Source organism: Egretta garzetta, unplaced genomic scaffold, assembly GCF_000687185.1.
Source record: "Egretta garzetta isolate BGI_Z169 unplaced genomic scaffold, ASM68718v1 scaffold441, whole genome shotgun sequence".
NCBI lineage: Eukaryota > Metazoa > Chordata > Aves > Pelecaniformes > Ardeidae > Egretta > Egretta garzetta.
The window spans coordinates 111,044-134,885 of NW_009258757.1; the positions used below are offsets into that span (position 1 = coordinate 111,044).

The 23,842-nt window shown below is 44.3% G+C and overlaps 1 protein-coding gene and 1 long non-coding RNA gene across 5 annotated transcripts in view; one reads left to right on the forward strand and one right to left on the reverse strand.

Moving 5' to 3' along the window:
• LOC118451708 lies at window positions 1–640 on the forward strand. Its single transcript, XR_004841247.1, has 2 exons — window positions 1–35; window positions 521–640. It is a non-coding gene; the product is annotated as an uncharacterized LOC118451708 (long non-coding RNA).
• Window positions 641–2,037: 1,397 nt separating this feature from the next.
• The window catches only part of PTK2 (protein tyrosine kinase 2), a 233,240-nt gene continuing 211,435 nt past the window's right edge, over window positions 2,038–23,842 (reverse strand). For all 4 annotated transcript variants that reach the window (XM_035888979.1, XM_035888978.1, XM_035888980.1 and 1 more), the window contains 6 exons: window positions 14,697–14,759; window positions 10,953–10,992; window positions 10,129–10,235; window positions 4,839–4,994; window positions 4,309–4,389; window positions 2,038–3,488 (listed from right to left, as the gene is read on the reverse strand). In XM_035888979.1, coding sequence (XP_035744872.1) covers window positions 3,276–3,488; window positions 4,309–4,389; window positions 4,839–4,994; window positions 10,129–10,235; window positions 10,953–10,992; window positions 14,697–14,759 — 660 coding nt within the window. In that variant the 3' untranslated portion in view covers window positions 2,038–3,275. The remainder of the gene's footprint in view (window positions 3,489–4,308; window positions 4,390–4,838; window positions 4,995–10,128; window positions 10,236–10,952; window positions 10,993–14,696; window positions 14,760–23,842) is intronic.

Sequence of the window (23,842 nt, forward strand, 5' to 3'; positions counted from 1 at the left end):
TGGTGGTGCTGCGCCTGCAGGCGGTGCTGCCCCGGGTAAGTGGGCATCTGTGTCCAACGCAGTGATCTTCAGCTGGCAGAAATATTTGGTTAAAAAGCTGCTTGTTAGCAGCTTGGCTCGTTCTCTTGTAATTTTAATGTGGTTTGTGCACTGCAGTACGCATGTGGGTGTTCCCGGGCAGAACAGCCCCGCACCTTTGGAAAGGCTGGAATTGCCCTTTGAGTCAGTGTACGGGATTAGCATTACCTCAGAATTGAGGCTGATCTCCCTGTACAGCACCAGGATCTCATCCCGATGGGGAGAGAGAGCACCTGCTTTCTGAAGCTTTTCAGCTTTGATAGGAATAATGCTGAAGGCACAAAACTGCTTTTCTAGTAGTGGAAACACCTGTGTCCTGGCTTGTTAGGACTGCTCAGTTCTTGCTTCTTGGTGTTTGTCATTGTGTGTGAAGTCTTTTGTGGCACGTGACCCTCATGAGCTGATAAAACAGAAAAATCCTGATTCCTTTCTCCTTTTTTAGCTGAGGAGAAGAAAGAAGAGGAAAAGAAAGAAGAATCAGAGGAATCTGATGATGACATGGGCTTTGGTCTTTTTGACTAACTAGTTTTGTACCTGATGTAATAAAGACCATTTAATTGTACTCGTCTCTAATGCGGATGTATGTGAAGGGGAGCGGATGGAGGATGGTCAGGGTTTTTTTAATCATTTAGGCTGGAAAAGACCTAAGATCATAAAGTCCAACTGTTCCCCTAACCCTGCCATCCCACCACTAAGAGGTCCCTAAGCACCTCTTCTGCCCAGCTTTTGAACATCTCCAAGGATGGGGACTTGACTGCTTCCCTGGGCAGCCCCTTCCAGTGCTTGACAGCCCTTTGGGGAAGGAATTTTTCCTAATGTTCAACCTAAACCTGCCCTGGCACAACTTGAGGCTGTTTCCCCTCATCCTATTGTCTGTTACCTGGGAGCAGAGGTTACCTGCAGGTGCTGAAGCTGCTCTCATCATGTGTTAATCTAGGGCTTTACAATTCTCCTTGTCTGGTCTTAGTACTTGACACAGACACAGCACGGTGACAGTTAAGGCTCCTGCCTGCACCCATAGTGTATGGATGGAGATGTCAGCAGTGAGCATGGGATGCAGTCACGCTCAGCACAAGTGCTATGGTTTGCTTGGTGCTGCAGCCTGTCTAGTTCATGCTTCAGTGACAGTGCAGGGTCCACCTGGGGCAGGTTCTGGTACGAGGAGATCATTTAACGTGTTCAGGGGCAGATAAAGGCAGGGGCACAGCAGGGACTGCCTGCATTTCACAGTGGGGGGCAGCTGAAGAGTGGGGAAAAAGGCTGAAACTCTCAGCAGAAGGCCCTTGCTGGAGGCTAAAGCTAGGGGTACCGTTTATTCAGGAGTAGGGATAATTTGAAAGCAGATTGAGAGTCTTGCAGTAAAGGGCGCCGAGCCTAGGCTGTGTAAGGCCTGGGTTTTTTTTTTTTTTCCTCCTGCTTAGAAAAAAAGTTAAGGAGCATCTCTGAAAGCTGCTTTGAAGGGCAGGGGCAGGGAGATGGTGTAACTTGACATATGAAAGGAGTAACTTGGAAAGTATTTCTAAAACAACTTTTGAATAGGACTTTCCCAGAGCAACTGAGCAAGGTAGGGATCTAATCGTCATCTAATGCGTGTTCTACAACATCAGATGAAAACTAAGCATTAGCAGAAGGTTTAGGTGTGGCAGAAGGACTCCAAAGTTGTGAGGGAGGATGGTTCCGCACCCAGGCCTGCCATGGAAGCTCTGCTCTGTCCCCTCTCCCCACATCACTGGAACTCGTTTGGTTTTTGAAAGGTGCAGGCATCCATGGAAGAATTTAGTCCATGCGACCAACATCCACCGTCCTTCCTGCAAACCACTCGACTGCTCCGTTCCCCCAGCCCTTTCTAAAGAAGCCTTCCCCTAGGAAAATGGATTTTAAAAGTTTAAAGGAGTATGAGGAGCGACGCCAAGTAATTACAAGTGGCTTACACTGATTTGTTCCTGTGGTCCACAGCTGGAGGAAAAAGGGCTTTCTGGCAGACTCTTAAACCTTGTCCTTCCTCCCTGGCTGTGTACTCTTGCTCCTTAAGTCTTGCGTAAGCGAACTCTGAAAAGCTTGCGGATTAGGGTAGGGGGAACAATTCAAAGAGAACTCAGGAGTGGTTTCTTCTGCAGTGCACGCGCCCACAAAATAATACACCCAGAATTTCACTGGTAACACCTTTTTAATAGGTCAAAGTAACTGTACAGTTCATTATATTCTTCCTGAGAATAATTTATATCCCTCAACAGCAAAAAGGGAGTGTGGTTTTTATTTTAACAGAACAGATGGCGTAACTGGAAAACCAAGGAAAATCTAATTACATTGCTCTACTGTAACTCCTCCCAGGCAAGATAGACAAAAGGATGGGTTAGTTAACTACAGTGGGTTTAAAATATTCAACATGGCTTTAATCTGTCTTTATAAATTATATAAAAATGGGGGACATGAATGGTTACAGAACTCCTCTAAATGCAGCTCTGAATTGCTCTGGTACAAAGCAGCATTTTTGCTTCCAAGGAAAACAACGTTGCTACAAAAGAACTGGCACATTATTCTGGTGAAAAAGACGAGTTTTCAGTTGTGTTCTACAGCTAGTTCCAAACAAATGCTTCACACATTCACATAAAAGTAAAAGGCAGGAAGATGAAGAGGGCTTTAGTTTTGTCTTGAAATGACTGAAGTCTTGAAAATATAGCTTTTTATTCTTTCTCTGTAAATTGTGATTAGCATATTGCGACGTAAGTGTTCTAATAAAAAAATTCCAGTCTGGATAGTTCATATACTGTGGGCAAGAATTCTCAGCCCTGAGGTTTCCCCGAATTCTTCACTTCACAATATCTTTCTCTGATCCGCTGCTCGGACAGTTCTGGCTCGGAGACCGGAACCCTGTGGCAGCTCTAGGCTAAGCGTGTCCCATGCGATGGTGTAAAATTGAAGTGCGCTCCGTAGCTGTGATTTCCCGAGGACTCCTGTACAAACTTCATCTTGTGATAATGCCACTTTTGGAATCCCAGACCAGCTTGGCTTGATGATAAAAACTTGGTTAAACTTTTGTAATGAGAGAGAACCAACAGCTGGCAGTCAGGTCTGCTGAAGCAAGAGGCGCTGGAAAGCCAGGACTACACTGGGTTAATCCTCACTGCTGGTGGAAGGTGAAGTCACATCCTTTCGCAAGCAGAATTCTTAGACTGATGAAACTCTTCCCTCAGTACTTAGTGCGGTCTGGACTGACTGATCATTTTCAGTCTGGCTTGATCAATAACATCCAGCAAGTTTTTGGCATCCACAGCCAGAGCGTGAGCAGCCGTCAGCATTTGCTTTTTGTACTCCTGCTGCAGGCTGGTCATGACGTACTGCTGTGCCAGCTTCATCTTGTTAATGAGCTCGGCCAAGTCCGAGTTCAGCAGCTTCTGCGCCATCTCAATCTGGAACAAGAAGATTCGGGCAACTCTAAGTCGTCGGAAGCATCGCACTCGTGACAGCGATGCGACAGCAGTGGCACTATCCACCCTCGACAGCCCCTGCTTGAAGCTGGGGCTGTTTCTGTGGACAGCAGGTGGAGCAGATGGAATTCCCATCACCCTTTCTATTACTATTATTAAAGAAGCTCTAAAGCAGTAAAAAATAGAACGGGTCAAGAAGCTGGATGCGGGTTACTTAACAGAACGACACAGCTCAAGTCAGGCTGATTCTCTAAGGCGGCACTTAAAGAACCGTTCTCCAGCTTTGTCATTATCGCACTCATTTAAGGTTGTGGAGGAAAATAGTTTTACTCCTGACTCATGAACTTCACTGAAAGATCTGTCACTTCTCACCCAGAACTAGGTTGTTATGGGCTATCTCATCAAAACCTTCCAGCTGCACCAGGCTATGCTGTTTAAACCTGTTTAAGGACTTTGCGTGCAAGCTGTAGTTTAATGAAGGATTAAACTTGCACTCAGAAGTTCCATGCAAGCACCGCTAACAGTTTTTATGTCAACTTCATCTGTGCACGTGTTGCACGCTCTTCAATTACACCCAGTTTGAGTGGCTTCGCTTAAGTCAATACAAGCCTACGCCCACACAGCAACTGGCTTCTAATAAAATTAGCTTCATGAAGAGTTACAAACCCGAGAGTTCATACTGCTCGGTGAGTCAAAACATAGGCAAAGAGGAGAGCACCAAAGCACGTCCAGGGCAGTGTCCTGGCTGGGGCTAACCTGAAACCTAACAGACTGAGCATCAGGCGAGGGGAGCTCTACGTACCTCTCTGTGGGTGCTTGCGGGAAGCACGGGGAGGCTTTCATCTACTGTTGCCAGTAAGGTTCTTAACGCCAAACCAACCTCCTGAAAAAATAAATAAATTGAGAAAATAATGTTTAAAAATTGGGAATGACTGGATGAGAGACTTGTAGCCAGAGTGCAGGAAGCAACCGATAAACTTAATCCCTCATCTGGGTAAGAAGGGAGTTAGAACAAGGCTGAGGGACTTAAAAAAAACCCACTTGCAATTCATCAAAATGCCAAAGGGTTAATTAAAAAAAAAGGTTTTTTAAAAATGAAATGTAGAGACGATAGTGCACAATGCACTGCCCCTGGATAAGCACAGGCAAGCTGAGGAATAAAAGCACCGTTTCCCACAACACTGTTAACAGTATCCAACGCTCCAGCACTCTGACCACACAAAAACCTTTTCTAACTTCCAATTTCCCACCAAGTTTCTCCTGTGCCGCCTGAAGGACAGAAATTCATTCTGGACAGAAATAAACCACTGATTTTAGGAACTGCGTTCGTACCTTTACCATGGGCACGTACTCCTCTGGCGGGGCTGGCTGTATTTTACTGGACATTTCTATGACCGCTTTCACCAGCCCAGTTACATTCTCGTAGACTTTGTCATTGGAGCGGTCCAGGTTGGCTGTAGGAGGAGGGCTGATTTCCTGCGGCTGAATCTGAAAGCAGAGAGGGGTGGTTTAACCTCCTGTCCCCAGCAGATGGGGCTCAGCAACTTCCCAACCTCCGCAGAACGCCGGGAAGGTCTCATATTCACAACAGCCCCCCCGCCCGGTCCCGCTGGGTCCCCTGTCCTGGCTGAGCACACTCGCTCCCAGATTGGAAGGAATTTTCCTTTAGTTCTTCTGACTGAACCTGATCTGTGAAATGACACTGGGGAATTTTTTACCGGGATTTCCCTGAAGAGCTTCCAGTATAACTCCCGCAACAGAGAAGAAAATAATTTGAGGAACGAGGAGCACAGAACTACTTGACACGTCTCAGTGGCTCACTACTGATGGGACAAGTTCCACCACTAAGACAACAGGTATCAGGTCCCTCATTCCAGAAAGTTGTTTTGTGCTCCAAAACAATGTCAGAGTACACAGCTAACACACTGAGAGAGTAAAGAGAGAATTATTGCTGTACATATTGCTGGTTTGTTAAATTCACAGCAGATTTACAAAAACGGTGTCACCAGTACAGGTGGGAAACACCATATGTTTTCAGAGTTTGTTTCCAATAGATCAGAAAAAACCCCAACAGGTTAAAAACGCCACAGTCCTTACTCCAGTAAAACGTCCATTGAGTCAGATCTGTCTAGAGTTAAATCCCAGACAGACCCAAATAATCCTGGGTCAGAAAAGAAACAAACTTTGAAAACTCCGTCAGGTCCTCAGTATCTCTGCTCCTGAACTGTAAAACGAGAGGAATCCCAGTTCCCTGCAGCTCTTCCCTGCTGCCAGATCACCAAGTGGGAGCAGAAGGTTAAAAAATTGCTTATTTCCTACGGGTCACACAGTGGCTGTTTCACCCTGTTGATCTGAGATGGCTCACGGCATCGCAGCCCACCACGCTGTGTTACTACTGGTTCTTACAACCAGTCCTTACAACCGGACCCTGGCTACAGAGGTGTTTGATTGGGAGCACCTGAGATTTGACCCTGATGAAGCTATAAAATACTTGGACAAAACTTTGGCTAAGGAAGGAGCACAGGATCTAGTGCACGGTGATGCCGTTTTGTTGCATTTCACTAAGCGGGTACTGACAACTACTGCAGAGCTTCAATCTGGTGTATCGATCAGAAAATACCTTAGGAAAAGGAACATTGCGATTGTCATAATCACCAGTGAAAGGCCGTGATTCTAACTGGTTTCAGCAATCGAGAAGTTAAACAGTCATCTGGCAAAGTCGCATGCAAAGACATTTTGGAATAGGGCACGTACACACACGCTCACGCACTGCTTACCCTCCATGGCTATGGTTGAGCAGAATGTGGGGGAAGGTTAAAGAAATTTACCAAAAGAAGGGAAAAAAGAAAAACAATATTAATAAAACTCAGCAGACTGACTCAGGGGGTTGCAGAGCTACTAAAGACTATTTCTGATAATTTCTGGTAATCAAATGAGATTCTTATGTTTCAAATCAGGATAAAATGGATGATCTCGGAAAAAAACCAAACCAAAACCAAAACATGTGTAGCAATAAGAGACCAGTTAAAAAGCCTGCAACAAAAATGCATCCTTCAACAGTATCGGCAATCATTCTTGTTAGCTCTTGGTCCGTTTGTTACGGAAGCACTGTGTGCTGACAACCTGCTGTGCACCCGCATAGAAGTGGAAGTATTTGCCATGCACCCATGCTTACTTTTTTACTAAACACATGGGGAAGAGATCATGCAAAGCTTGACAGGAGCAAGCCAGTCTGGCGAGTAGCAAAGGGGTGAATGGGGTAGAGGGCCTCTGCAACGGTGGGAAACAACGTGTCCTGTGCAACCCTGGTCCCTTTACACAAACAATTAATACATTTAAGAAATTGTTGTATTCAGCTTTCTGTAACATTTTTTTCGCCCCTGTAGAAAAGTCACGATGGGAAATACATCGTCACCTAAGTGTGCAGCCCCTGGTCACAATGACTAATGACAGTCGTGGTTAAGAACTACCAAGAACCCGACTCTAGATGGATTATATCCAACCTACCTAATTCCTACAGCCAGGACCTATTCAAGAGTACGGGCATCTGCATTTCTTAACACTCGATTTTTTTTGTTTATACCCCACATCCACACTATTGCTCTGCAGACTATGAAGTCAGGAGTTTTGTCGTGTGGGCTGGCACGTAACACAAACCCGTGTATTTCCTGGTGCATGCCTTAAAGGTTCCTGAGGGCCAGCAGTTCAAATCTTCTTTATTTTAATTTGCATTCTGCAGAAAAGGGGAGACTGAAATGGGAATCTGAAACGGGTGTACAGAAAAAGGATTCTGAAATGAACCCCAGAAGCATCTTCAGTTTAGGACTGCAGATATTCAGAAAGCTACACGCTATTAAAAAATAAAGGGCTGTTTTCTTGAAGGGGCATAAACCAATCCAATTTCAAGAAACTCTTGACAGAAAAAACAAAATCAGCCCTTCTTTTCTACTGAAGAAGCTACTTAGCATGTGAATCCTGTTCACTTGTTATTACTGAGGACTCTGGCTGCTCAGGTTGGTTTGCTGTCAAGAGGATGTATTTCAGAAAACATTTTTCATGTTCCAGTGTCGGCATTTAGAAAGGAAATTTCAGAGGAGCCAAGTTTAGTAACACATCTGGTACTGCTTTTTGACATTTTCTGAGGCTTGGCAGCTTCAAAAGCGCTGGCATCAGTTTATAACAAATAACCCTGCTCAAATTCACCACTGCTGTCTATTTAACGGATTCTTAAATATTCCAATCATCTCGGAACAAGAGAGCAAGTGAGACAGGCAGGCAGCGGCTGAGATCGATTTGTGCTAAACATATTACTTTGATGGCAAGTTTTGAATTTCATGGTCAGATGAACCGATTTGTTCTGTATTTTCTTAAAGCCCCTAAAATAAATGTCACTTATCACAATAGCTATGTCTACCACAACATGGATTCCCATTCTTTACTACAGGGTTGACAGGGCTTGGATTAGCAGGAGGTTCTCCTTCCGTGGGGAGCTGTACTATGAGTGCTAGCTGTTGTGTTACAGTAGGGATTGCCCCGGTGTATTTGCAGACCCCATCCTTCTCTCACGAAAATAGCTGGAGCACAAATACATCACCTCCCTGGGTGCTACTGACGGCATCGACTGACAGGAAGGGAGCAGCAGCAGGAGTGATCCTGCTTTAACGCTCTGGTCAGCTAACACTGCCGCCAGACCAACAGGCTTTGTGGAGGGGTATTTGTCTGGCTTCAAAGGTTGTGAAATAATAAACCGGCGATGTGTACAGATCAGCTGCATTTCTGTTCGAGGATGACTGACAGAGAATTCCCAACCACAATTATATCAAGCTGAATATTACTTTGATGGCAAGTTTTGAATTTCATGGTCAGATGAACCGATTTGTTCTGTATTTTCTTAAAGCACCTAAAATAAATGTCACTTATCACAATAGCTATGTCTACCACAACGTGGATTCCCATTCTTTACTACAGGGTTGACAGGGCTTGGCTTAGCAGGAGGTTCTCCTTCCGTGGGGAGCTGTACTATGAGTGCTAGCTGTTGTGTTACAGTAGGGATTGCCCCGGTGTATTTGCAGACCCCATCCTTCTCTCACGAAAATAGCTGGAGCACAAATACATCACCTCCCTGGGTGCTACTGACGGCATCGACTGACAGGAAGGGAGCAGCAGCAGGAGTGATCCTGCTTTAACGCTCTGGTCAGCTAACACTGCCGCCAGACCAACAGGCTTTGTGGAGGGGTATTTGTCTGGCTTCAAAGGTTGTGAAATAATAAACCGGCGATGTGTACAGATCAGCTGCATTTCTGTTCGAGTATGACTGACAGAGAATTCCCAACCACAATTATATCAAGCTGCTGGAAACTGCTAGCATCAGAAATAGCTCCAGTGCTCCCCCTCGGCAGGCCCTGAGGTCACTCAGGTTTCTGTTTCCTGAAGATTAGAAAGGTAATGGAGTCCCGAAGGCAGGGAACAACACCTTGAGGCACCATTTTAAAAGTGACTGACGTACTAAGGAGCAGTTGCACTGACACCACCTGCAACAGGGGACAGGACGCTGTGTTTCACAGCACCCTGCAGTGTGTCTCTGCTAGAAAACCATAAAATTTCATTCTTGCCTTTACTGCCTATTTACCCTGCCTATTTATTGCCTATTTATTTGTGAAATAACACATTAGAAAGTATCTGAATCAGAAGGCAGACAGCCCATTTCCCCGCTTCCCTTGTTCCCCAGAGCTAGTAGGGTTTTAGGAGCCTTGGGTGCTGCAGCAAGAGATTTTTGGAGCACGACAGCTCAGACACGTCTCACTTCTCTGTGACCGAGGACAGAAGACTTTGGTACTACCCAAGTAACTGGAACCCTGGGTGTGCTCCTTCCTGCTTAACAAAGCTGCTGAGCAGGGAGGCTGAGCCCATATGGGAGATCTCATATGCTCTCCAAACAAGAGATAAGCTCACCTAGGAAAGGTTCTAGGTGAGGAACATGCTGAATCACAGTAATGGAGGATATGAGCCTACCAGTTAACTCCCCACTTCCCTGGAGAGCTGCCAGTGCATGTTTGCCCCATGACATTTACTTGGGAATTTTAGTTGCTTTTTCTTTCCACAGTCTCTATTCCAGGAACAGCAAACTATCTCGGAGTGGTAACGTTTAATTTTCTGAAGCATGTTTCATGTGACACTGAGCAACGTACCTTCACGCCTTCGTTGTAGCTGTCCACGGGGCTGTTCAGGCTTGCAAGGCTGCCCAAATGGCTGGGGGCTCCAGGGCGGGGAGGTTTCTTTGGCGGAGCTGCGTGATCTGGTTAACAAAACAATTTGCGTTTTAGAGGACCAGCGTATCAGATGTACCTGCATAATTCGCTCTCCAAACAAGAGATAAGCTCACCTAGGAAAGGTTCTAGGTGAGGAACATGCTGAATCACAGTAATGGAGGATATGAGCCTACCAGTTAACTCCCCACTTCCCTGGAGAGCTGCCAGTGCATGTTTGCCCCATGACAAACATTTACTTGGGAATTTTAGTTGCTTTTTCTTTCCACAGTCTCTATTCCAGGAACAGCAAACTATCTCAGAGTGGTATCGTTTAATTTTCTGAAGCATGTTTCATGTGACACTGAGCAACGTACCTTCACGCCTTCGTTGTAGCTGTCCACGGGGCTGTTCAGGCTTGCAAGGCTGCCCAAATGGCTGGGGGCTCCAGGGCGGGGAGGTTTCTTTGGCGGAGCTGCGTGATCTGGTTAACAAAACAATTTGCGTTTTAGAGGACCAGCGTATCAGATGTACCTGCATAATTCTGGTCTGTCAGCACTACAAAGGCTCCACATGCTGTACTGTACTAGCAGAGGAGATGTACATCTCCACGTGGCTTCCAGTAAATCCACTGTTTGTAGGAGCTACGCTTTAACCTGTATTTCTACTGAAAAACTGGAGACAGAAGTTGTGGAATTAATCACATTTTCCTACGATTATGAGAACATGGCTGTTTTAGTAAGATACTTCAAAAATCCCTTCATGGGGCAACTGCTACTCATCTTGGTACACCTACCCCAGACCTGAGAGGTACTCGCCCCTCTGTACCACAGCTGAGCGCCACACATGCTGCCTCAGTCTGGGAAAACTGGACTTCCTCATGGCAGAAATCCTGGCTGTGATTCACTTTGAGGAACCTAAATTTCGGAGTCTCGTTTTACATGTCTGAACTCCACGCATGGTGAAGTCCTACACGGTGACTCAGCTTCCTCCAGACACTTCCCGCCCGCTGACGAAACGCTTTCTGACTACATCTCTGGGGACTGCATGGGGAATTTAAACACCGAAACACCTATGTGTGTTATCTGGAACGGAATCCGCCCCTTGTGGGAAAAAACTGGCAAAAGTCTTTGTTCACTACTGCTGGTAGAAAACTTGGAATCAAAGATTCAAGATGACAGGATATGAATTTACTGCTTACCTGGTTTACCCACAGGCTGATATATGTGCTGGTTACCAGCCTAGAAAATAAAACATGCATTAAGACTAGTGATTACAGTGCTCACAACTTTCATCACCACAATCTCAAACATTGCAACTAGCCAGTTCTCAGCGTATTACCCAAGAGTTAAAAACACATCCCTGTTCACCTTCACCAGCTAAGCTCCTAACGACAGGTACATTATTTGTACCGTAAGAAAAGAATTTTCATTTATTTTGTATCGCTCACAACAGCCCTGGCCTCTACATGACAGTTTATCCTTCACTATTAATCAAATGTGGTGGTATATTGACAGTCATTTTCAGGCTGTATTCAGGGATCAAACTGTAGAAGTCACGGTGGTGAAGCAGCGTATTTCTGCACGGCTGGCTTCCATAATGGCAGCAGATTTCTAAGCTGGTTTACTTTTTGGCTTTGCTGCAAAGCTCTTGGTCAAGGTCAATTTGCTTCTTTATCTGAAAGTATTTAATAACAGATTGAAGTGGCTTTCCTTGGTAATTATATTGATACAACCCTCACGCCAGCCTCAGTCACCAAGGCGAGCAGCTCCGGAGCCAGGGTGATCGGCAGCGGAGTGCTCGAGCATGGTGCAAAGGAGGGTTTCCTGAATGGAGGGAACCTCAGAAAAGACCCGCCAGGAACCCACAGCCCACAACGGCTGAGGAGACCGGGCTGGGGCAGGAGCAATGGTGGCCAAGCCCCCACATATACAAAGGAAACCCCTGGGGAGCACTAGTGACAGTTCGTGCAGCAGGGAGAGCAGGAAGGGCACCGAAGCTCTGCCGGCCATACCAGGGAGCAATGGTGCCCACCCAGCAGGAGGCCACGGCCTCTCCAAGCTCTGCACTGACCACAAATGAGGCAGCTTCCCAGGCAGAGCTCTGGCGGGAACACGCTGCCAGGCAGGTGCCAGGCTGCAGGCTGCGCCCTGCTCTTAGGCCAGTACCGGGCAGCAGCAGTGAGCACCCCTGTGGGAGCTGCGCCCAGGGACAGGAACTCCTCCGCTGGGTGACAGAGCCCTGGGAGGAGGTGAGGAGGGGGAGGAGCATCAGGGAGCGTGAGGGACTGCCGAACCCGCCCCCTCCCATCCCTGGGACAGGCCTGTCAGGCAACAGGATACATCGTCCGGAGGATTCTCTGTCCTCTCTCCGCGTGGCTGAACGCAGGGACTTCAGGACTGGGGGCAATGGCGACAAGTTCCCGCCCAGCGCAGCAGGCCCATCTCCTCTGTGACTGCCCCACCTGCCCAGGTGCCCTCACATAGCAGGTACAGGGCTCCGTAAGTGGAACTGAACAACGATGAGGACAATGGCCCTGCGTCAAAACTGCTTCCATAAAGAATAAAAGATGGGGCACGGCCATAGGAGACTCCCTTTTGAGGGGAACAGAAGGTTCAGCGTGCCGACTGGACCCACTGCTTAGGGAAGTCTGCTGCCACCCTGGGGCCTGGGTTAAAGATGGGATGAGAAAACATTCTACCCTGGTACGGCCCTCGGATTATTATCCATTACTGATTTTTCATGTTGGCAGCAATGAAATTGCAGTAAGAAGTCCAAGAGCAGTCAAGAGAGCCTTGGGACGACTGGTTCTAAGCTCTTCAGGAGGGACGGGCAGGGCAGGTGAGGCAGGGTGGTGGTGGGGTAAAAAGCCCTGAAACTTCTGCTGTCACCATGAACCTCTGAAACCCCCTGGCGGAACATCTCAAACGCTGTCACACGGCTGCCCTCACTAGTTAGAAAAACCATCTGCTTTCTGCCAGCAACATCAGTCAACTTTCATTTGTGTTGTTAACCTAATGATTTCAAATCTGATAACCCTGGGGGAAAAAGGGGGAAGGGAAGAAGGAGAGAAAAATTCCACTACAACAGTTCTTGCATTTCAACTTCTAGAAAACTGCATATTAGAAGTATATGTGAAAAGAACGTGCACAAAGTTATACAGCTGCGTGGTCATCAGTTAGGAACTACTAAAATGCGTGTGATAACTTTTAATTAGTACCACTGCATCCAAGAACAGGATCATGTATTACTCCTCCTCCTTCCCAGCATCCCTGAACTGCGCACATGCTGCTGCTCTGAGCAGGAACCAGAGCTGCTCTGCTCCCTGCTCCCATTCCAACTACCACGACGATTACTCAAAAAGTCACTTCATGGGGAAGATGTAAATGGCACCTCAGTGAACTGGATTCTGTCCTCACCACTGCCGCAGGAATCTGCGTTACACTGGAGAATTATTTAATCGTAGTTCTCCTAGAAATGACTACTTCCTATTTCTCAACCTCTAGATGAGAAACTGAGATTGACTCACAGATGCATTAGACATTTCCCACTGCAAATGAACTCAGAGTTATGCTCTGAATGTATTAAGAACTATGAAAATGCAAAATCAAATCCTGGAACTAGAAATGTAGTTATTGCAAATTAAGAGTCTCTCTTAAAACTGATTTTGCCAATGATCACTAAATGTTTTCTTCACACTCTTTTCCCCTGCAAGCAGTTTGGGATCTGGGTGTTGTATTTTTCATTCTAACCCCAGGCAGCCATGCTGAAATCAAGCAGAAGTCAGAGAAAACAGCTGGCTGCAAGAAGCTGCACTTCAAAAACCCACTGCCACTGACAGCCACATGAATCAAACCTCTGACGTGACTTCAAAACCTCCAAGTTACCTCAAAAGTCTTCATGAGCAGCACAAAATGCAGCGCTACTTTACTTGCTCTTCTATAAAGACGCAACGATAGCAAAGACATAACGGTAACGGATAAATGTCTCCAATTTCATGGAAAAAAATCTTAGCGGCTTCCAGACCTGAACGTCTCTAGAGAGCACGCTGCAGTGTCATTAATACACTCATTCATGATTGTGCTTCGGCTGCAAATGCAGGGAGAATCCCTAAATTCTTAGGTAATGAAGAAATACTGAAGCCAAACTAGGAATTTACCATCGCATCCCAAATGAACTGGGGGAAGTGAATTTAAAACGGTAACTATTTTAAAGGTGATCCCTGGGGACAAACAGTAGATGAAGCATTAGGTTTCTATCATAACAGCCCCTAGCCTAACCCCTCCTTTCCATCAGAATGATTCAGAGATTCCAAAGGCAATTAAACAATCAGAGAGACGTTTTTGTTCAACGGACAGGAGTTAAGCCAGTAAGAAAGAATACCCCAGCTGCAGCTGTTGTCTGGCAATAAATGAATGGCTATGGGGTTTATTCCATTTGTTTCATAGCGGATCATTTACTCCAAACAGATTTCTGGGTAATACAACAGTAACATTTACATTCCTGGTAAGAAAACCCTTCAGATATTTAAACAACTGCAAAAGTTATTTGAATCCCGCTTCCTGTTGACAGAACTTTCAGAAAACTAGCCACGTTTTTAAATAAAAGGCCCAATTATACAGCACATGAACATTAAAAAAATTATTGCAACATATTTCTGGAAACATTTTAGTATTTGTTACAACAGCAGCTTCAAGGGGGGAAAAAAAAAAAGCAACAACCCAAACCCAAAATCCCCCAAACTGCTGCATGAACAAGTTTGCCACGGCTGCTGTTCCCACAGAAGCTGAGCCTCTTGGAAAGCTGTAGAACCATGTAATAATAGGGGAAACATTCAGCAAAAACTTTAAATCATCTCCCATAATCAAGACAGCGTACAACATGTTCTACTAGGAAACAAACCAGAGAAAGAGTCGGGAGATGAAAAGATCCCACACATACTTACTGGGCCCTGGAGACCTCCATCCTCTCGGTCGATGCTGCTCCTGGAGAGCCGCACATCGGGTTTCTAAAACAAAAATTAAAAAATTCATTCTCTACTCTGCTTACTGATTCACACGATCTAAGCTTGAAATCATTATAAAGACAGGAAAATGCTGTTAAAAATTTACACTGACAAAACCAGATGTCATTTCATTCCAGCCTATGCACCCCCGCTGCTGCGACTACGCACTTCTGCAACTGCAGCTACCGAAATTCCTGGCAGCCTTCTCGACTGCTTCTCAACCACCCATTCTCAGCGCACGTGTAAAAATGCTTGTTATAAATATTGATAGTACCATTTCCCTAACACAACATTGGAAAACCTGCATTTTAGTTTTCTCAAAGGCAGCAAAAGTTGTTAAATTTAAAAAATGAATAAATACAAAAAAAATTTGTTTGCTTCCCAACAGCAAAATTTCAACCACCAGATGAGAAACGCTGTGCATTAATTCCCACTTCCTGCCTGAGGATGGCTTATATGTACTTGGCTCCCTCTCCGAGCCTGCAAATGGGGCCAATTACTGGAGCTCTTTAACCACTGCATTTGGCTACAGAAAGCTGATAAAGGCATCCAGATGCACTATTCTCCTGACACAAGCAACAAACAAATGAATTTCCATTTTATATGTTTTAAGTGCTACAGGAACTCGGGGCTTGGTTGTTTTAAAAAGTAAAAATAAGACTGGTCCCATTTTTTTTTTTTTTTCATAGAAACTGGTCGTTTCTCTCATCCCCCCAGCAAATCCATCTATGTTACACCTATTCCTCGAGAACATTAAGTACAGGGAAAGACAAAGGGAGAGCCGATGCGAACCAAAGGTTAACACTGATCTGGAGATACGAGTTCAGCAAAATGAGAGTGCTAATTAGTGTGCCAATTCTGGCACACAACAGCAAAGAAAGGGGATTTATCTGACTCGTCAGATCACCATCCTGCAAGACTCTGAGTTCATTCTCTTCAGAAAACGGATGAAAATGCACATCTGCATCAGTGCAAATACAACTTATTTCATATGTCCATATGGATAAATGCATAAAATGGACATAGACAGAGTAAGACTGAACTTTTTTACTTCTAAAAATGCAGCCATGTGAATATTGACAGTAACTAAACTGACCCCATGAACAGATATGTATTCTTTCAGGGTCAGTTTTGGGGGACAAATATATCCATTTCTTGTTTAAAGCTACTCCAAATCCCTTTCCTTCTTCCTTTCTAAAAGCACTGAAGAATAATTTCAACTCACATATCCTGCCTAAATGACCCGAAAAAGCCAGCACGGCCAACAGAACTTGCAAAGATACCCTAACATTGATCTTATATCATTAAAAATACTCCCAATTGCGCTGGTAGTCTGCCAGAAGGGCTTATACTTTGGATTTTCATTCAGTCTTCCGCAGACTGAGGCACAGCCAGAGGCAGTCACTGCCTGAAAGAACTTGCAGATTAAAAATAGACGAATCATAGCAGACAGGGAAATATTTAACCCCATCTTAAACATGAAGAACTGAAGCAGACACAAGCAAGCAATTTCCCAAGGTTTCTCCAGGAATTTGTGACAGATTTTAAGATGAAACCTACCACTGGGGAATCTCCAGTTTATTTCCTTTATTATGATGAAAGTATTTTTTCTGATTAAAGTCTCGTTTCATATGGGTATGTCAGTTACTTCATTAGATATCTAAAGTCATGTTTCTCATTGTATTTTTAAGCTAAAGCAAATAGCTATCCTTGTTTATCTAAGCCTAAGACTAACAACATTTCCATTACACTGATGGTCATAATTTGTCTTAACCAGACTCCAAAGACAATGAAGTCTTGAGCATTTTAGAAGCTTCAGAAGAACAAAATGCTCACTAGTCCACGTAACAGATTTTTTTCTAGTATTATAAGAAAAAAGATAGATTAACAGACATAATATCCATCTCCTCCTTGTCTTACTAACAAGGTCCTCGCTTTCAGCATCTAAACTCACTAAATGCCCAATTCTGCAACTTCACATCACAGCAATAACTCAAGTCCCCAGGCCAAAACCAGCAGCAAACCTGCAGTAGATGAGCGGACTCCAGGCCGTCACTACATGAACAGTATACGAACGCCTACCTACAGTCTAAGAATCATTTCACAGAAAGGTTGTAAACACACACAAAATATTACTATAATGAGTATTGTAACTTGACAAGCACTTGCTTCACAAATTGCCGACAAAAATACCAAGTCCTGTTGACTACCCCCATGTAGGCAAAGCCATGGAAGGCAGTGATGTTGGCCGGGCACCTCTAAGATCGTGATCTGAAAACAAAGTGCCAAGGGGTAATGGCAAACCAGAGGGTCCACAAGCAGTCTGTGCAGCTACACAACCCTCCTATATCTCCATGATCTGCGTATTTACATCTTAGAAACAGGGACTGAAAATCTTTAGCGGCACATGAACGCAAGCTCTTTCAACCTCTCCAAGTATTTTCTTCCCTCTGCCCCATCAAAACTTGGATAGTTAGGAACACAAGAAACAGCAGAGAAATATTCAACACATTTTTGTGCCCAATGACCAAGAGGAGGAGGCCCAATTATATTTCTAGTGACTTGACTGTGTTCTGATAAATTCCAACAACTCCCATTTTAGTAGGTGATCTCTGATTTATTCGTTTGTGTAGCTGTGGAAATTTCAAAAGACAAACTATTTTACAAGTAAAGGTGATATCCAAGATCAAACTCCCATTGTATTTTTAAATATTATTTAGCAGCAATTCTTACACTTCTACAGTGGTAAGAGCTTTCATTTTAGCCCCTTGTGCCGGCATTACATAGCAACGCGTTGCTTAATTTTTAATACTGAGATCCTTCCAATGTGTTTAATGCAACATTCTTTAGGTCAAAAATAAGCCTCACACCAAAACTGACCTGTTCTGTACTTTACACACCATTTCACAGCCCCAAAGCACATCCTTCTATCTTTCCAGTCCCTGCTACGGCCCTATACCTCCACGGCAGCCCTCCCGAAAACCACAGACACTCCTCTGAATGATTCTTCCATGCCGGCACTGGGCGTACCATCAGATACACAGAGGTTCTTGGCCGGAGAGCAAACAACCCTTTCTGAGAGGCAGCTAAAGGGGCTGCAAACTGGGTGGTGGGTGCTGAGGTGCTCAGCGTGTGTGCTTTTACGGAGAACATTTCTGGGACCTGTTGGAGCAGAGCTCTACTGAGGGTGTATATACAACAGGGAGATGAAGTGGAGAGGGGAGAACCCTGAAGACATCCACTTGGTTGGGAAGCCCTCAAGCAAGTGTCTATCTACAACGGCTGTGCCTTACACTCTTGAGCAGTGTAAGGCTGTTTCAGAAAACGAAGCCTTTGGGAAACTGCAGATTTAGGATTTCAGCTTTATCTCAACAAGTTGTCACCTGCGAGTACATTTTTTAAGCCTTGAAGCTAAACAGTGACCGACTATGATGACAAATCATCTTCAGCTGTGCTTCATGCTCATAGTATGGTGGGACTTCTCAAGCACACAAAACGTAGTGCTCTGAATTTTTTTTTTGTGAAAGTTCCAACTGTACTAAACTAAAATACAAGTTTAAGCAAAGCCTTTTTTACTGATTATTACATTCATTACAGAGACATATTTAAAGGAGGAACTATATGGTATTAAAATCTTGCAGAAAATCAAAATCCTTCAGAAGTAAATTTTTTTTTTTCCTAATAAATAGTCTACTATCTGAAATCTTTGGAAACCTCAAGAGGACTTTTCAGACAGGATACATATGTTGACAAACTGGAACATAATCTACTTTATTTCCAGTATTTTGGGTTACTCACTAATAAAAGAACTTGTAAGTCTTGGCATTCTCAGGACATGCCAAATTGTAATGTCTTGGTGGGATTTTCTCAGGCTAAAAATTAAAATCTTATTTTAGCAACAGTTCACATCAATTATAGTCGAATCGCAGTTCTCAGTGTCAAAATAGGACAAAACCACAACTATGTGGGAATTTCAGAAAAAAACAAACCCAAACATGATAAGGAAACTATGCGTGTTATTTCTTCTTAACCTATCACAGGAAAGGACTATAAATTTCTTTGCACAACACTGCTGTCTGCTGAGGAGTCACTAAAAGGCATGTACATATATATCTTTATACGATAAAAACCAATGCCACGTAACATCAATACAGCCACAAAGAAAAGTTTAAACTGGAAACTAAATACATATGAGGAAGCAGATAATTAAACAAGCCCAAAAGAAGAAAAGCATTCTGCAGAACGTTCAGAGATAGTTTGTGGATGTCACAAGGACGGAGCCAGACTCTTCTCAGTGGTGCTCAGCAACAGGACAAGGGGCAATGGGCACAAACTGAAGCATAAGAGGTTTCAGTTGAATATGAGGAAAAACTTCTTCCCTTTGAGGGTGACAGCCCCCAGGCTGCCCAGGGGGGTTGTGGAGTCTCCTTCTCTGGAGATATTCAAAACCCACCTGGACGATGTCCTATGCAACCTGCTCTAGGTGAACCTGCCTTAGAAGGAGGGTTGGACTGGATGATCCCCTGAGGTCCCTTCCAACCCTTGCCATTCTGTGATTCTGTGTTAACGACAGGGCCAAAAGTTACAGCATAAAAATCACTAACTTCGCTGTACTCCTGAACTTAAAAGGTCACCTTGAAAAGACACAGAATGACACAGGTTTTTTTCCCCAACTTCTGCGAAGCAAACTAGCTAGCTATCAGTTCAGTAGGGTCTCTCATGGCATCACCAGCACCACTGGTTTCCTGTCTGTGGTTACTGGTAATTCTCCGTTTGGGTCAAACTCCGTATTAAAATACATATGGTATACTCTCTCCTAGAACCAATTCAATTAAATATCAGGATAGTTTTTGGCAGTTCCAAATTTCTGTCAAAACCTACAAGTAAAAGCATCCTTTAAAAATTATTTTAACTCGTTGAATTATTTGATCTGCTTTGAAATTAATTCTACACGCAAGAAGTCAGGGCTGGAAGATTACCATACCCATCCTGTGGCCCTAATGGAGGAGTCTGATCCCAATTTTCTGTGTGTGCAAATACTGTAAAGGAAAGTCAGCGTGCTGGACGTAAGTGCAAGTATCGCAGCACGCACGCCAGACTGCGGGGTAGTGGACCAAACCTTTTAGTTACAGCGAGCTGCAAGTGCCAGCAGCAGAGAAGCCGTTTGGGGGATGGAGGTTGTTCGTTTGGCTTCTATGTGCTATGTACAAGAAAAATCTTGATTAATCTTTGTCAATTTTATTTTTTGGGGTAGAAATACCCATATGATCAAAAAACAACTCAGGAGAAAAGTGCAGAATGAGAACTTCATTAATTTCTTGTGATTCTGCTTGTCTGCTGAGGTCTGAACATCAGAGGATATAAATGATCAGTGAAAAACGCAGTCCTCAGGACTGCAGCACCTAAAAAAACCCAACAGTGAGATTCCCTACATAAAAGGCCGAACAGACATCCACTTGTTTGATGTAACGTGTCAATGTGCCATCTCACCCCTCCACCTGCACGTGTCCTGGACAGAGACTGTCTCCTGTAGTCACCTGTATCAAGCTTTAAGAGCAATAATGGTTTGGTTTTGCTTCAGCTTCCTCAAAAATTAATTCAGAGATTTCTTTCCTCCTTGCTGGAAATGCTGCTATCCAAAGCAATTTTATAAAGACAGCATACAAGCCCACAAGTTTAATCAGTGTCCACTAAAGCTACCAGACTGCTGTCCTACATCCCCTCTCCATCGTGGGTGGGAGGGAGTGTCAGTCCTGCAAAAACGTCCCCCCAAATCACATCCCCTACCCATTCTCTTTTCACCTCCCAATGGATATATTTAGTACAATTTAAAATTAAACACTTCTTTACTCTTCAGTTTTTACACGGCAGATTTATTTTGATTCAGGAGTTTCCCATGAAGAGAGATCTGTTTGTTTTCTCTTTTTTTCAGCAGAATTTCAGAAATCTGGATTCTGTTGAGGCTGCAGCTTGCAAAAAAAATTCCTCTCTCTTTTCAAGTACTGACTAGTCACACGTTCTCAAAGGACCAGTTTCAGGAAAACTGCTTACACTGATAACAACCTCTCCAAAGACCGGCAAATTTCCCTTGCAGTGCCATTGCGACTGAATTCTTCATCTAGGGTGTCTCTTCTAGCAAACAAGCATCAGTGCTGTTTATACTTGTATTAACATGCTTTGAGTTGTATTTTTCCCCTGTAGATGCAGCAATAAAATTTCAAGTCATCAGCAAGTTGGTGTTACTCTAGGGAAACAAAAATTGTATTAACAGAAACCCCACTGAGGGTTTTTCTTCTCGTTGCAGTGTCTTACATTAAATGCTTCGCAGTTACTCCCCTGTGAGTTCAATTCTCCACAGCAGAAGTGAGATACAGTAGAAGTGAGAGCCTGAGGACTGTGTGAATAGAGCAGCTTTTGAAACTAGCCAGTTTTAACTGAGAACACGACACTGTATAGTTATCGAAGTGAAAAATTAAAATCTGGCTCTGCTCTCTCTATTGTTCTCTGAAACCCGCCTGTAGCAGGCAAGGCAGAGCCACACTTCAGCAAAATAATTTTATCCAAGTCTAAAGGTTAGTGCAGAAAGGTGTCTCAAAGCATGAGACATGACATTGATTTTGAAAAAAATTAAATTGCTTCTCACCCCTAAATCATAGAATCATTTAGGTTGGAAAAGACCTTTAAGATCATCAAGTCCAACTATTAAGCTAAGCCTGCCATCCCACCACTAAACCATGTCCCTAAGCACCACGTCTGCCCGGCTTTTAAATACCTCCGGGGATGGGGACTTGACCACCTCCCTGGGCAGCCCATTCCAATGCTTGACAACCCTTTCGGTGAAGAATTTTTTCCTAATGTCCAACCTAAACCTGCCCTGGTGCAACTTCAGACCATTCCCCCTCGTCCTATCGCCCGTTACCAGGGAGAAGAGGCCGACCCCCACCTCGCTACAGCCTCCTGTCAGGTAGTAGGCGCAGCCTCACCAGTGCTGGGGGCACAATCCCAGCCCTGCTCCTGCTGGCCACACTATTTCTGATACAAGCCAGGATGCTGTTGGCCCTCTTGGCCACCTGGGCACACTGCTGGCTCATATTTGGCTGGCTGTCAACCAGTACCCCCAGGTCTTTTTCCGCCAGGCAGCTTTCCAGCCACTCTTCCCCAAGCCTGTAGCGCTGCATGGGGTTGTTGTGACAAATCACCCGGAGTGAAATTATGGAAGACCCTTCCCCAAGAGAAGAAATGTCACTAGTCTCACTAGAGGACACAGGGCAAGAAGTGTGTGCATGTAATATATGGATTATTTCTACACTGGACCTGCGTTTGGACTCTCATGTATAAATTGTGGATATCCTTTGGGAGATCTGCAAGGCCTCCAGGAGTGACTCCCCACAGTGACTTTTATACCATCTTGATTTTTTCAGGGCTAAACCTAGAAAACCGCATTCCTTTTCCAAGAAACACCCATCCATAAACTGAAGATTCCTCTGAAATACATCCTGCTATGGGTTCAAATATACCCTGTGGCTATCATTAGCTTGTTTAGCTTTTGACACAGCACATAAATATGTAACAGCCATTCAAGTAGAAACCCCAAAGTCTGTACAGTCAAAATATTAGTGCGGAAAGAAAAAGAACTGAAGTCTCTCATGGATTCCAATTCCTCATTTTGGCCATTTAAGTTCATGCTTACTTCCACTCAAACTTTCTCCATTTTTTGCTTTTTTAACCCTCTAAGGGTTTACATCAACCAAATCCACCTCTGGTAAAGCTGCAGAGCTCTACAGCTGCTCACGCGTTCATCAGTACTAGCTCTCCTTTGAGTAGGGGGTGGCATTAGGGATGGTGTCTCCTCACAATAAAAACTAACACATAATGAAAACACAGTAATTTTTTTCCAAACATATGCTAAGACTGTATTACAGATCAAAAGACAAACCAAAAAGTCCCTCCTCAAACAGCAGTTTGGGTGACAGTAAACATCCTAATGGCCCAGAGGCTGAATCAAAGCAGAACAACAAACGCTACAAGTAACTGTCATCTATTCTGCGGAAAGGGTCAGGAAGTTCAGAAAGTCGTCTGCAGAGAGTTCCCACACAATCCAGTGCCACCACCTGAAATCACAATGCCTCATTCTCAGTAAATACATAAATTCCTCAAAAAGTTCTTGACAATCTTGAAAGTTTTAACCCACAATGGATCAATTTGACCTCCCGGGCTTGTGAAAGTCACAAGCAACATGTGCCACTCGAGACTGGAAAAGCTAATGCCTAAATTAGGGAAGAAATTTTCCTTTCCCCTCCCTCTCTTCAGCTCATAATAAATTGAACAAAGCAATCTGAGTACAGTGGTTTCTTTACGGTCATCCCGGGGCAAACCGCAAATTCCCAAGTGCACTTACAAGGAAACCAGCCAAAAACGAGCTTCAACATCCTTTAATCAAAAGTAACATCTTAACTCTGGCACAATCTGGATCTTGGCTGGAACATGTACTGGACACGGAGGCATCTATCAGTAGCTCTCAAGAGTCAGCAGAGATTTATCCTACCTAGGTTGTCTTTGCAGTCATCAGCTGTGCTGAAATACCATACATAACTAAACCCCTGAAGGACTAAGACAATTCAATTGGCAAGGAATAAGGTCCTGGTAACACTATCTACGTACAAGATCTGCTCTCCATTCCCGCCCACAGGCTTCCTGTAGAATAAAGCATAAATCCTTATTTTCAAGGAACTCGGTGTCCTGGCTTTCCCTAAATCCCTAAAAGACTGTTTCAAGTTCTGAGAGACAATCACGACCAGCAACTTTGGTGTTTAACATAAAACTAGTTCATCTGTACAACTAAGATTTTCCTGGAGACAGTGCAGAGAGCTCTTACGGAAACCACAGACCATTATCATCACCTGCTTTAAATAAAGAACGAATTTATTCAAACTTACCTCCTGTAACAAACCTATGTACAACATAAAAGGCTTCCAAACCAAAACATTCCTTGAAATATGCTTCTTGGGACCACACATGCGACTGAGATTTGTTACAACCCATACCATACCACTGTAAATTATCCACCTGTCAAGCGAGGCTCACGC